The sequence below is a fragment of the Papaver somniferum genome, chromosome 3, assembly GCF_003573695.1.
Source record: "Papaver somniferum cultivar HN1 chromosome 3, ASM357369v1, whole genome shotgun sequence".
NCBI lineage: Eukaryota > Viridiplantae > Streptophyta > Magnoliopsida > Ranunculales > Papaveraceae > Papaver > Papaver somniferum.
Genome location: NC_039360.1, coordinates 96651846 through 96665135, shown reverse-complemented (window position 1 = coordinate 96665135; position 13290 = coordinate 96651846). Strand labels below are relative to the sequence as shown.

Sequence of the window (13290 nt, the reverse complement as noted above, 5' to 3'; positions counted from 1 at the left end):
AATATTTTGGCTTCCGATTGAAATTGGAGGATAAAAATGTTATCATATCCTCCGAATATATAAAGGTAATTTTGTCATTACGAATTACGCGAGATAAGGGATGGCTACATTTTCCCTTTGGGTGACCTTTTTTATTTTATTGTTGGCCCCTAAATCCTTTTGAGTGGCCCCTAAAAACGCGAACAATTTATCCATTTAGGGGCCATCCAATCAATGCCATATGCGAAGAATTTGGCAGTTATAGGGACACGAGATAACTTGGTAGACCGTCGCAATTTGGGCACGAATAAGCAGCATCACCCTTGATCCTTGCGTGGTACCAAATTCCTTACAGAATAAGAGTTCTATGAGAGAGTGGACGGTTCATCTAGGATTGTAGAGTCCCTCAAATTAACCACCAAACTAATGTCTTTATTGAGCAACGCAAGAGCCCGTTACCTATCTTCATCTAGTGCAATGTCAACGATTTATTATCCTGTTCCCTTACCTAACCATAATGTTCCTTCCTCTCTTGTCAAACTTGTGATTAGCATTTGCCAATACATATCACAAGATTCACAACCTTACTTAACCCTGAACATTACTAGTACACTTTTCTTGTTTCCCAACCTTTCAAAATAGATTTTCAACTCTCAATAGCCTGGAGCCCTGACTGATGATTACAAACCGATCAGGTCATACCATCCAAGCTCGCAAGATGAGCCATAAGTTATTAGTATATGCCATCCAAGTTGTGGTGCTAAATAACATCACCACTTGACCAACTCCCTCTAGGATGCAAAAATGTCGTTATCTCCAAATGCTCTAAAGTCTAAAGTGGTTAACTTTTGACAAAATAGATAATTGAGATTAAGCATCGTCTAATTTAAGCTTATAAAATGAATTATACGATTCTAATGCCATCTAAATGGATTTTCTATAAAATACTGCCTCCGTCCCTAATTAGATGACCTAGTAAAAATTTACTAGTAAATTTAGAAATGATTTATCTTTCAAACTATACAACGGATTTTCGTAAACTTTGTATCATTGGGAAGCATTTTAAAACATCTATCTAATGAATATAAATATGACTATCAAATTTTACATATTTCTTATTATCAATCTATTACTCCACTATTTTATAACGTAGGTCATCTAATTAGGGACGGAGGGAGTATCTTTCTTTTAATGAAAATCAGAATGTCTTCATCAAGAGAAAGCCAACATACGTAGATTCCATAGATGTCGTTCATTCCGTATTGAATATTTTTTGTCACGATCAAATAATTTCAGTATTACACTCCTGTCCTGGTCTTTTGTTTTTCCGCGTATGCGAAGGTGGAAAAAAAACTTCTCAAAATAACTATTATACTACTACTACCTCCGCTTTAAAAATATAAGGTTGTAGAATTATACACGAAAGAAGTAGTATCAGAGAAGTAAAAACTAATTCTGCAATAACCTAAAATTGGTAGGTAACAGGAGAAATACCGAAAGAAAAAACAATCAGAATCTTAGATGACACCGGAATTGTTGATTTGAGTGAAAATAAATTACAAGAATGAAAAACCGGTTTATCACTAAAACAGAAAAAGAAAAAGAAAAAGGAGCAAAAAGAGATAACAGCGGAAATACTGAAAGGGACTGCAATTGTGGCTAGAGAATGTGGGTGTGGCCAAGATATTTTTAAGCTTTGTTTATTACTGCATTTGGTACATGCAACGCGGCCAAATAGTGTACGTGGAAAGTGTTTTGTTCTCAACTTTTTCTTGTAATGGGCACATGAGTTAGAGATAACGTGGATAATGGATCGGAGGTTCAGATATGGGTCAATCGAGGAGGTTTAAAAGTAAGATCAGTTATTAGACCTACCAAACAAACATGTGTCTGACATCTGCTATTTTGATATCGAAAATGATTTATACACAACTAAGTGTATGCACCGTCTGAGAAGGGGTGGGGTTCCTTCATGCCTCATCCCTATCCCAATGGAGAGATGGTAATCTTTCTGCCGTTGGATCCTTTCGGTGCATACACTTCGTTGTGTATGTAACAAAGTCGTTCTGATATAAAATTATATCTCGAAGCTGTTACATTTTCCCCACTCTTTTTTCTCATCCTTCCCCATTAGGTGGCAGCAATCTTAGCCCTTGATTTTTTGGATTGGAGTTAACAGGGGCTTTTTTGTGTCGCCTCAAATCACTATCTGTTTGACACCTAATGGGGGAAGGGGGTGGAGGAAAGGAGTGGGGGAAGACTAGCATTTTTGCTTATATCTCTCTGTCAGAAGTAGAGAGAGAGTCAGTCTAATTCCTAACTTAATAAAGTAACTTGTTGAGATTGAATTTAGAGTGTGTTTAGATACCAGAAGCAGAAGTTAGAAGAAAAATATTTCTGTTTGATCAAAAGTGGACTCTTTTTTTTGTAAAAGTCGTTCATATAACATAATATTTATAGCGTGTTTGGATACTAGAAACCCAAATCGAAAATAGAAATCAGGAGTCATTCTAGAATTTTATATTCATGCTAATTTTTTTTTATTTTTTTTTTGACTTTTAAAAGTTGATAAATTACTTTTGGATGTATATCCAAACGGGTTATTCGAATAAATTAGCTTTTGAGTCTTGAAAAGCAGCACTACTCCGATCACACATACCAAGATACACAAAATAACGGTAGCTTTGGCAACAGCCAAATGCATCCATTATCCATATGATACAAGCCAAAGTAGCATAACATTCCAAACCAAAATAGTAAAATTCACTTTGCGGCCATCTAAATATCATATCCATATGCTTTGCTACCACACAGCCAGCTATTTAGGATCTACTCTCATAAACTGGCTATGATTTTTTTCCTCTCCTTATCTCCAGGTCGTCAAATTGCATTCTTTGGAGTTTGAAAAGAATTAAGACAACAGATTGAACCTATTTTTAGTTTAGTTCTATCCAAACTATGAATTCGGGTCAAAGCCATGTCTAACCCGTAAATTTGGCACCGTGAAGTCCGTGTCCTCGGCAGAATCTGTATGTATCTGGATTCTGAATTTACTGTCCAATATATTCACCTCCGATTTCCTTGGGGTGACTTTGATCTTATTAGTTTCACCAGTTTAATACGTCTCTCCTCTACACTACTCAGCCACAAGGATGCCGCCACGTCATCACTTCTCAATCTTATCTCACACAAAATTACAAAATACCCCTTGTAGAATCTAATAATTCATGAGTAGGACCTTGTGCATCTTTGCCTATAATGCCAAAACAGTGCCTCTCACTCTTCTCCCTTTAAATACCCAATCCCTCTTCTCCACTTTCCACACAAACACTCTTATCTTTCTCTCGAGAAATCAGAAAACATGGGTTTCTTCGGATCTTCGTCTTCAATGGCAATCATGAGTTTCTTCGTACTTTTCTTCTTCGTTTCTTCTCTTGCTTTAGATTTTTCGATCATAGATACAACATCAGCTGCTTCATCAACTAGAACAGAGAAAGAGATGAATGATTTATACGAATCATGGCTAATTAAACATGGAAAAGTATATAACGCTCTGGGTGAAAAAGAAAGAAGATTTGGGATATTTAAAGATAATCTTAAATTTATTGATGAACATAATTCTCAAATAGGTTTGAGTTACAAAGTAGGATTAAACAAATTTGCAGATTTAACTAATGATGAATACCGTAAGATGTATTTAGGTACAAAAATTGATTCAAAAAGAAGTCTTTACAGTCCTAAAAGTGATCGTTACTCTGTTCGTGATGGTGATGATTTGCCTGATTCTATTGACTGGAGAGCTAAAGGTGCTGTTGCTCCCGTTAAAGATCAAGGAAGCTGTGGTTAGTATTTCTCATCGCTGAATCTCATTCTTTTTTATACCTTCTTTTAAGCTTTGTTTTTACTGTTTTAACAGTTAGATTATGTTATTTAACGACCATGATTCATGAATTCATGATATAATTAGAGAAAGAATTTATCGCACGTATTTCTGAGATTTTTTCCTCATAGAAAGTCCAAACAAGGTTATTTTGGTCTTTTACGAGCAGAATGTTTATTCTCTTTAGAATCTAAATCCATTTAATAAAGTAAAATATTATTTTCTGTTGATGACGAAGAATCCATATTCTTGTCTAGATTCACTTTTTTAGAGATTTTATTTTTTAAAGTGATCTCACCTATTACATCATCCCATATGTGGGTCTGGGACTCTGGGTATGATTAAAGTCCAATTTAATTCTTAATTATAAATTAAATCATAATTATATTAAGAATTTAATTTATTTACGAATGTTTTTGATAAATATAATAGGGAGTTGCTGGGCCTTTTCGACAATTGCTGCAGTAGAAGGAATAAACAAGATTGTAACAGATGATCTGATTTCATTGTCTGAACAAGAATTGGTAGACTGTGATATATCATACAATGAAGGATGTAATGGTGGTTTAATGGATTATGCTTTTCAATTCATCATTAATAATGGTGGAATTGATAGTGAGGAGGATTATCCTTACAAAGCTAGAGATGGAACTTGTGACTCATACAGGGTTAGCCTTCTTTTGTTAAAACTAATTTTGTTTTCTGTAGATTCTTTTGTGGTTGGTGTATGAACTTAATTCTGAGGGTAATTTTTTTGATGCAGAAAAATGCTAAAGTAGTTTCAATTGATGGGTATGAGGATGTTCCAGTGAATGATGAGAAAGCTTTACAAAAAGCTGTTGCTAACCAACCTATTGCTGTTGCCATTGAAGCTGGTGGCAGAGCATTCCAACTCTACTCATCTGTAAGCTCCAATTTTGGTGTTTTGAATTTACATTAGCAATGCAATTAGGATCATTTTTCGTGTTCTCTTTGTTCGTGTTTTCAGGGTATATTCAGTGGAAAATGTGGAACTTCATTGGATCATGGTGTCGCAGCTGTTGGATATGGCTCTGAAGATGGTAAAGATTACTGGATTGTAAAGAACTCATGGGGTGCAAGCTGGGGAGAGAAAGGATACATCAGGATGGAGCGTAACCTTGCTGATACTACAACTGGAAAGTGTGGGATCGCAATGGAAGCTTCCTACCCAACCAAGAAAGGAGACAACCCTCCAAACCCTGGTCCTTCACCTCCCACTCCAGTGGCACCACCGTCCGTTTGTGACAATTACTACACCTGCCCACAAAGCACCACTTGCTGTTGTGTGTATGAGTATGGAAAGTATTGCTTTGCTTGGGGATGCTGCCCACTTGAATCTGCTACGTGTTGTGAAGATCACGACAGTTGTTGCCCACATGATTACCCCGTTTGCAATGTTGAAGCCGGAACCTGTCAACTGGTAAGATATGAATCAAATCCACTTGTTTATTTATTTTTGGAGCTATATTACAGCGACTATGTGAGTTCCTGGGAAGCCTTGCTCTTTTGCTGGTTTCTTGGGTCAAATTGTGCTCATATTAGACTGACATTTTCCATATAATGATGTGTAACAGAGCAAAAATGACCTATTTGGAGTGAAAGCATTGAAGCGTACTCCTGCCAAACTTCGGTGGACTTACCGTAATGGAGGCAAGAGCAGCAGTGCATAAGAGGTCTTTGCTCCTTAGTATGGGGAGAAGGAGAAACCAATGGAGGTGCATTTGTGGACAAACTCTGGCTTAATAGCAGTAGACACACAAATACAGCTTTTCTCCATAGCTAGACTATGGGTTTATCAGAAACAATTGGATAGAAGATTTGTCCATTTTAATTTAAGATAATAGATTTGTATATAAGTTTCATTATTCCTCTATCGCATATGAACAAAACAACATTGCCATTGTCGGTTTCCCTTGAAATCCTTTGTAAATCCAGTCTCTATTTATTATCTGTAAAATAAATTAGTTTCAAAATTTATCATCTCTGTTTAATTCTGTCGCCAACTACTACAAAATGTATTAGCCTTTTTATGAACAGGTCATTTCATATGATAATTGTTTCCACCATTGAAGTGAAAAAATCCGTAATGTGTTGATCATCCCTATTAATACAAATAGGTGTTTTTTAATAGAGGTGGTAAGTTGCTAGGCGAAACCATACATGCTTCTAAACTAACCACTCCAAATGGCTTGTAATCTAGAGACTCTCTAGCTTGGATTTACAGAACCGAAATATGTAAGACTGACTGAGTTATGCCAAAGAGATTTGAGGGTGGAGCACAAAATTGGGTGTTTGACATATTAAAGTTCTCCAGAAGGCCAAAGGTACCTGCATCTTTACTAGATCTTGTACCATACCTTCCCTGTACCTCTTCTCTTGTAACTGAAAAAGAAACTCCGAATTTTTTGGGTTTTAAAAGTAGAGATCACTTTTGCTCCAGGAATCCAACTTTTGTGTTTCAGCATTTGAACATGATGATTTTTTCCATTGATTCAATTTCAAGCGGGAACCAGAGTAAGAAGAAGAAAAGAAATTAGCCAATAATAACAATTGCTGTTTGATCAAAACAACCAATTGCTGAAGCAACAAAAGTTAACCTCTCTTTACCTGTCAAAACAATAATCTCATGATCTAGTAAGTCAGATCACACCATAAATAACCAACAACAAACCTAGAAGAGCAGAATTTAACTCAATAAAGGAACAGATTTTTCATTAAGATTATAAATTTGAAGTTACATCTTTGTTCCTCTTGCTGAAACTTTAAAGACTCAACTCTAAATAACAACTTATACCTAATTGGTCGGAATAGTTTGGGATAATTCAGAATTCGACCCTCACTGATGTAGAAACTCTCGTTTCTTCATCCACCACCACAACAATGTGTTCTACACCTACGACGGGAATAATGTCACTCTTTTGGTTGATGATCTTAACTTCACTTGTTTCGCATTTACAACAACAGAGATAAGTAAGTGCTGTCAAAACAAAACCACTAGCAACAATACAACCCACAAACAGAAGATCCATATCTTCTACTAATCTTCTTCTTCTTCTTTCACTCTTTTTTGTGTTTGAGGAGCTACCAGAGAGAGATGTGTTTACATGAACCCATTAGCTTTCTTTCTTCATATTTGTAGACAAATGAAAGTCTTCATTCTACTGCATTACTTGATTACGAGTTTCTACTACCCGTTCAAACTTCCAAAAATGGAAAAAGTGCAAGTTTATAGATGGATCAACAAGTTATAAGAAGACTCATCATTGTTACTGACACACAACAGTCAAACCTAAGTATAAGTTGCTTTTTCCTTCCATAATCTTCCGAAAACTTATTTATTCTCTTTGCAACTCATTTAGTTATACAATTTTTTACTCTTATCAATTTTTTCTTAGGAGTGAGTGAGTGGAGTGGCTGGTGGTCCATAAACATAGCTGAGATGTGTGATGTGTCTGTGTAATTATTTGCCATGGACTTTGACTGCTTAGCCAGTAAATTTGATACTAAACCAGCTTTACCCAAGAAATAATCTTGGGACTGCGCCTGCCACACAGATACGACAGAAGGCTGGATTTTTTTTCATTTAGACCAAGAGCACCAATTTAAAAAAGAAAAGAAAGACCAATATCTGTATGTGTGCAGACCATTACAATGTGCACTATACTTGTAAAGGCTTCTTTCTTCTTATTTCCTTGACACTTGTAATTTATACAATCGATCACCAGTTATAATGCTGAAAACGTGGATAATTTCGGAAGTAACAGAATCTGTGGCGTTGTTCGTTAAGAATGACAGATTAATAACACATCACTGTTAGACTGCAACACAATTGTCATTTTCTTAAAAGTTGACGAGCCAGCAGCATGTAGAATAACTGAGTTACGACACTTTCGATAATGAACACTTTCAAATTTCTAGTTGCATTTCGACTACTTGAATTGCAAACACAAATAGCCGTATGCCGCTACTGGAAAGAGCTTACCATATTCTTAGTTTTGTGTTTGCTCATAGGCTCCATAACTCTTTTCGGGGAGAGATTGGGTGTATTTTGGAAGTAATTTTGTCCAAGAGTTGTAGAAAGCAGAATAGTGCTAAACAACAAATAGATTACTAAGTTTATTTATTTTCTCTGCCAATGTGGTGTAGGACATATTTTTTTTAAATTTTTTTTTATAAGCAACGACCTACAAAAAGGCTAACGATCCTCCTCAACAATTAGTAGAAGCCGAATTGGAGGTGCAAACCCGTACATTTTTGAATTGTTTGTTTTAGCTCATTGCGCTAGCGCATGAGCAACAAAATTACATAGCCGGGATTGGAAAGTAAACAGACAAGCAACCAAACATGAGGAACAAAACTGAATATCCTTAAAGATAACATTCGTTCCCGTGTACCCAAAAAAAAAAATTCCTTCTTGGTCACCATCGAATCTTCCAACAGAAATTTGGTTACTCAGATCCTCAGCATCACTCTCAATGACAATATGAGTAAGCTTTTGCTCCACAAATTTCTTCAGAGCCACCCAAATTGCTCTCGCTTCAGCTTCAGCCACAGATTCAACATAAAAAATTATTGATGCACAAAATGAAGCTTCATTTGAGAAATCCTTCATCACACAGTCAGCACCATTGTCCAAGGACGTTTCATCAAAGGCCCCATCAGTATCACATTTTATCCATCCTGGGGGGATCCATATATCATTATGACCAATAGTGATACTAGAAGAGATCTGCAGGTTTAGTTTCCTAGTCAACATAATAGATCTAGCTCTATTAATAACAACAGAATATGTTTCTTTAATATTATTGAAGACAAGATAGTTTCTGCTACTCCAAACAGACCATAAGATAGTTACAAAACAACATTGACATTCATCGGGTAGTTCAGTAACAATGTCAACCAGCCAGAACACAAGCCAATCAATTAAGGATTTATCCAAGAAAACGTTAATGTTCACTTAGAAAGAAGATAGAAATCAAACATGGTTAGCAAAAGAACATTAGGCAAGAGCATGTATAACATATCATGGGGTTCAGAGTATCTAGTACAATCAACAGAACTCATAGGCATTCTGGTATGAAGAACAAATCTAGCAAGTATTGAATTTCTAGCAGCTTTCCAAATATAATTCTGAACACCATTTGAAATCCTAAGTTTCCAAATGCACTTCCAAAGTTTGCTAGAAGGGGAAGGCCTAAGTCCTCTAAGTCCCAAGTAAACAGATTTAGAAGGAAATTTTCCATTATTTGAAAGCTCTCAAGCTCTCCTATCAGGAGTATACAACTGACTTATAGGGATAGTGACAAACTTCTTAACAGACGCGTTATCATAGTGAGAATTTAATATACTAATGTTCCAAGTTCTAGACTCTGGATTAATAAAGTAAGATAATTTAACACTAGGGTCCTGAGGTACCGAAAGATTAAGTGAAGCGGAACCCAAATTTGGTATCCAGTAATCACATCAGGGGTAAATGAAATGCACATCCCCCACAATCCCAGGAGATAAAAGGTTTAATAAGTTTTTTTTTATAGTATGAAGACATCTCCGAGTCCAGGAGCAGCTAATAAAGCACTTAGTATTTAAAAAATAAGTTTTGCGAAAATATTTAGCTTTAAGAATAGTACCCAATAGACAATTGGGGTTTTTAATAATCTTCCAAGCATTTCTATCCAACATAGCCAAGTTATTCAGGCCAGCTTTCCTAAATCCTAGACCTCCGTCAGACTTGGGGGAGTGCAAAACATCCCAACCAAGCAAATGTGGTTTCCTATCTTTTGGGTCCAGAGTTCCCCCCACCAAAATTTACAGAGATGGGAGTGCTGGATAACTCGTTTAATGAAAATACATTTTGGGTTAAAACCTTTTTACTTCTCTTTGAGATATTAGTCATTATTGATCATTATTTTGTTACTTTACTTCTGGATAGGGGTTGTACATCACTTTTGGGTCCTATTTACCACAGTGGATTCTCCACAAGATCCATTGTTTTCAATTGATTTTGTTATGTCATATCAGGTGGTATTAGATCATGCTTTTCCTGCGTTATACATTTGTGGATCACCTAGAAGAATCGGTTGAGGATTCCTGTGATATATGGGTTCTTCGTATTTTTCTTTTTCTTCTTCACCTAAGCCTTTAGTCTCAAACAAGAAGGGAAATACTAGGGTTTCCCAAGTAGTCACCCATATTAACTGCTCTTGCTCTCTCCAAGGGAATGACCTGTTTTCAACCAAACAAAGATACAATAGACTTCCCAAGCAATTACCCATTTTGGTATTGCTTATTAATCTATCAATGGCTCATAACGCCTATCGCGACCCTATTTTCATAAAGAAAAATATCTACTGATTGCCCATCACCAGGGCATACTTCAGTTCCAATAAGTATCTCCTTCATTATTTGATGGTTGATGTGTTACTTCTACTTGTGAAACTCCGGGGTTTGGAGAATAAATGTTCGTCGCGTGTTGTGGAGATAAAAATTTTATCAAGCTGAGGATAAGTTGATTGGGTCTTCTTTAGTTAATATATTGAGCCCAACCTATTTACTAGTTTACTCTACTATTCTTATGTTTCATAAGCTCATTTTCACATAGAAAAAGATAGGGTACCAAGTACATAAGCTCATTAAGGTTGCAGTAAATATTGGTTCTGAAAAAGTGAGGGTACTAAGTACACGACCAAATTTTGATTCGAAAACCTGCATGAAAAAACTTGTCACGGCAGTAGCACAGATCCACAATAAAGATCCGATGCCTAATGTGAAGCTAAGTTTAACCTGGACTGTTAGAGCATGGCGTGAACCCACCAAGCGTTAGTATGTCAAGTTTGGTTGTCAAATTTTGGTGAATCAAAACTCATGTTAAGAGTCGCTTGATTATGTACTAGAGTCAACTTCATATAGGTTAGCTTGAAAGTATTAGGATATGAGACATTACAAGTATTGCGAGGTCGTAAAGATGTGAAGAAGCAAGGAGCTACAACGACAACAATCATCCTTCCACTTGAGATTAGTGATATTTGACTTGAACTGTTTCATTCCCTAACGTATCTTTCAAGTCGTGCATATTGAAAACAAAACTGCGAAGCATATTTGAACTCTAGATAGACATAGTATTAAGGAATACAATACGAGGTTTATTGCTTAACAATTAAACGTTGTAGATAAGACATCGCCATAATCATTTGAATGATAATGTGATTATGTATGGGTATGAGGTGAGGATTTCATCCTAGGGAACAATGTTTTACATGTGTTCTAAGGAAGTAAGTTCATAAACTTGTTTGTGAACCGAAAAGGAAATTGCCAGGTGTTATTGGTTTTGTTATTCATTGCATATCTTATGAACAACCAATATGTGTGATTGAGTATAACCGCTCACAACTTGTTTGTGTTCTTGGTAGAACTATTCACAAAGGCCTGACTTATGTATTGGTATGACTTTTATTAGTGAAACAGATCTTAAGTAATCACCTGTGATGGTATTATCGGGTTTGTGATTTTATGTTTGAACAAATATGGGAAAGGGGGACCGATCCTAGTAAGAGGTGCAATACATCACAAAGGGGAGTCGATCCTTGTATGGGGTGCGGCAAGGTTTATAGCAGAAAGGGGAACCGATCCTATGGACATGTGCAACACATTTTTAGGCAAAGGGGAACCGATCTTATGAACATGTGCAACACATATAAGTTAGATACCATATATATGTGGGGAACTGAACCTAGTACCTAGTCAACTGAATTTTAGAAAGCTAGTGTGACTATGCACAGTACTCACATGGAAGGTAGAACCGAAACTTGTTTTGGTAGAACCGTTAAACCCATGATTATGATTGAATGTTTGTTTGATCAATCACATAGTTATTGAAATTCAGATGAACCAATTCTAAACTTGTTTGGAAGTATGGAAAATCGGTTTCAAGGTTGTAAGTGTGAAAGAGAACCTACAAAGTAAGGATGTCGACATACTTTAAACACGTGTTGTGAATGTTTATTTCTTTAATTGTTCAAAGTTATTCCTTAATAGCTAAAGGAAGAGAATCCCAGGATCGAAACATAAATAAATTAAGAATCTTTTAATTAAGGTATTTAACTTCATTTTGTAGGGAAATAATAATTAGTAATATGCATGTACTAATTAAAGATTTTCCAAGAGATTTCGATCATTATTTTTGGACAGAGCATTTCCAGGAATTATGGAAACCGAATTTGTGCTTTAATGAATATCTTGAGAATATTTCAAGTTTTGGAAATTCCTTGGTTTCCAAACTTCCTTGTCTATAAATACTTGAAGTTTTCCTTTCTTGCAAACTAATCCTTCGTAACAACAGGCTTCCTCTTTTGTTGTTGTTATTGGTGTAGCCGCCTATTCGGAGAGGAGAGTAACCTAATTAGGTGAAATCTCTTACGACCTCTCAATTTAAAGTCTTATTTGGGATTGAGAAGCTCTAGCGTGTCCGTTGGTGGGAAACTAGATAATTGCGGTTTATCTTTTGTTTTCATTGATTTGATTGACTAACGGTGGTTGAAATATGATTGCACTTGGTTTGTTTATGCTTGAGAATCTTCTCTTCTGATATAAGATTCATTCTTTTAAATACGAACTTGTGATAATCCATTGTTAACAGACTTCGTTCTGTGTGTGATTGATCACAAGAGATTCAAGTGATTGTGTGCAGGTTTTTGTTGAAGATCTAAGAAGGTTTGAAGACAAAGAAGATATTGAAGATCTGACTTGGGTTTATAATCTTTGGTATGCACAATACTTGTTTCGGTAAAAGGGGATCCAATTAATAATCGGTTTATCCTTGTGGTAGATTGGATTGATTAATTAAGTAGATCGGCATCAACACAATTCTTTGGATTAAGAGTGTTGTTGGCATAATCTTAAACGATTACTTCGGTAATTGAACATAAGATAGATCTAAGGACCTGACGAAGGAGTTTATGTCAAGATAAACGGAAGAGCCTTTGTCCGACTCATATCGACTCATATCACTTGGTTGAATAGAGTTGATACCAAACAGATTTGTTGTTTCTTTACTGTTTTGAATACAAACCAAAGGAATTGTTCCAAGTACGTGACTTATTTATAAGTTAGAGGCGTGGGAATACAGACGTAACTAGGTGAACTATAGGTTTAGTTGCTTGGTTTCAACTATACGATATTAGGTGTAATTTTGTGTAGTGGCTTAATCCTGAGAGTATCCAATTCTGGACAAGGTCTCGGGATTTTTCTGCATTTTCAGTTTCCTCGTTAACAAAATCTTGTTGTGTCATTTACTTTATATTTCGGCATTATAATTGTCTTATTATAATTAAAGTAAATTACATAAACGTTAATTCATATTTACTTGATAAGTGAATCCTATTGTGTTTGGTTAAGTCCGAACCTTTTTATCAAGT

At 35.8% G+C, this 13290-nt stretch overlaps 1 protein-coding gene across 1 annotated transcript; it reads left to right on the top strand.

Moving 5' to 3' along the window:
* The first annotated feature begins 3289 nt into the window (after positions 1-3289).
* LOC113356899 (low-temperature-induced cysteine proteinase-like) lies at positions 3290-5879 on the top strand. The gene is made up of 5 exons (XM_026600133.1): positions 3290-3821; positions 4292-4527; positions 4623-4763; positions 4848-5300; positions 5455-5879. Exons 1-5 carry the CDS (start codon positions 3341-3343, stop codon positions 5548-5550), a joined length of 1407 nt encoding a protein of 468 aa, XP_026455918.1. The 5' UTR covers positions 3290-3340; the 3' UTR covers positions 5551-5879.
* The last annotated feature ends 7411 nt before the right edge of the window (positions 5880-13290 follow it).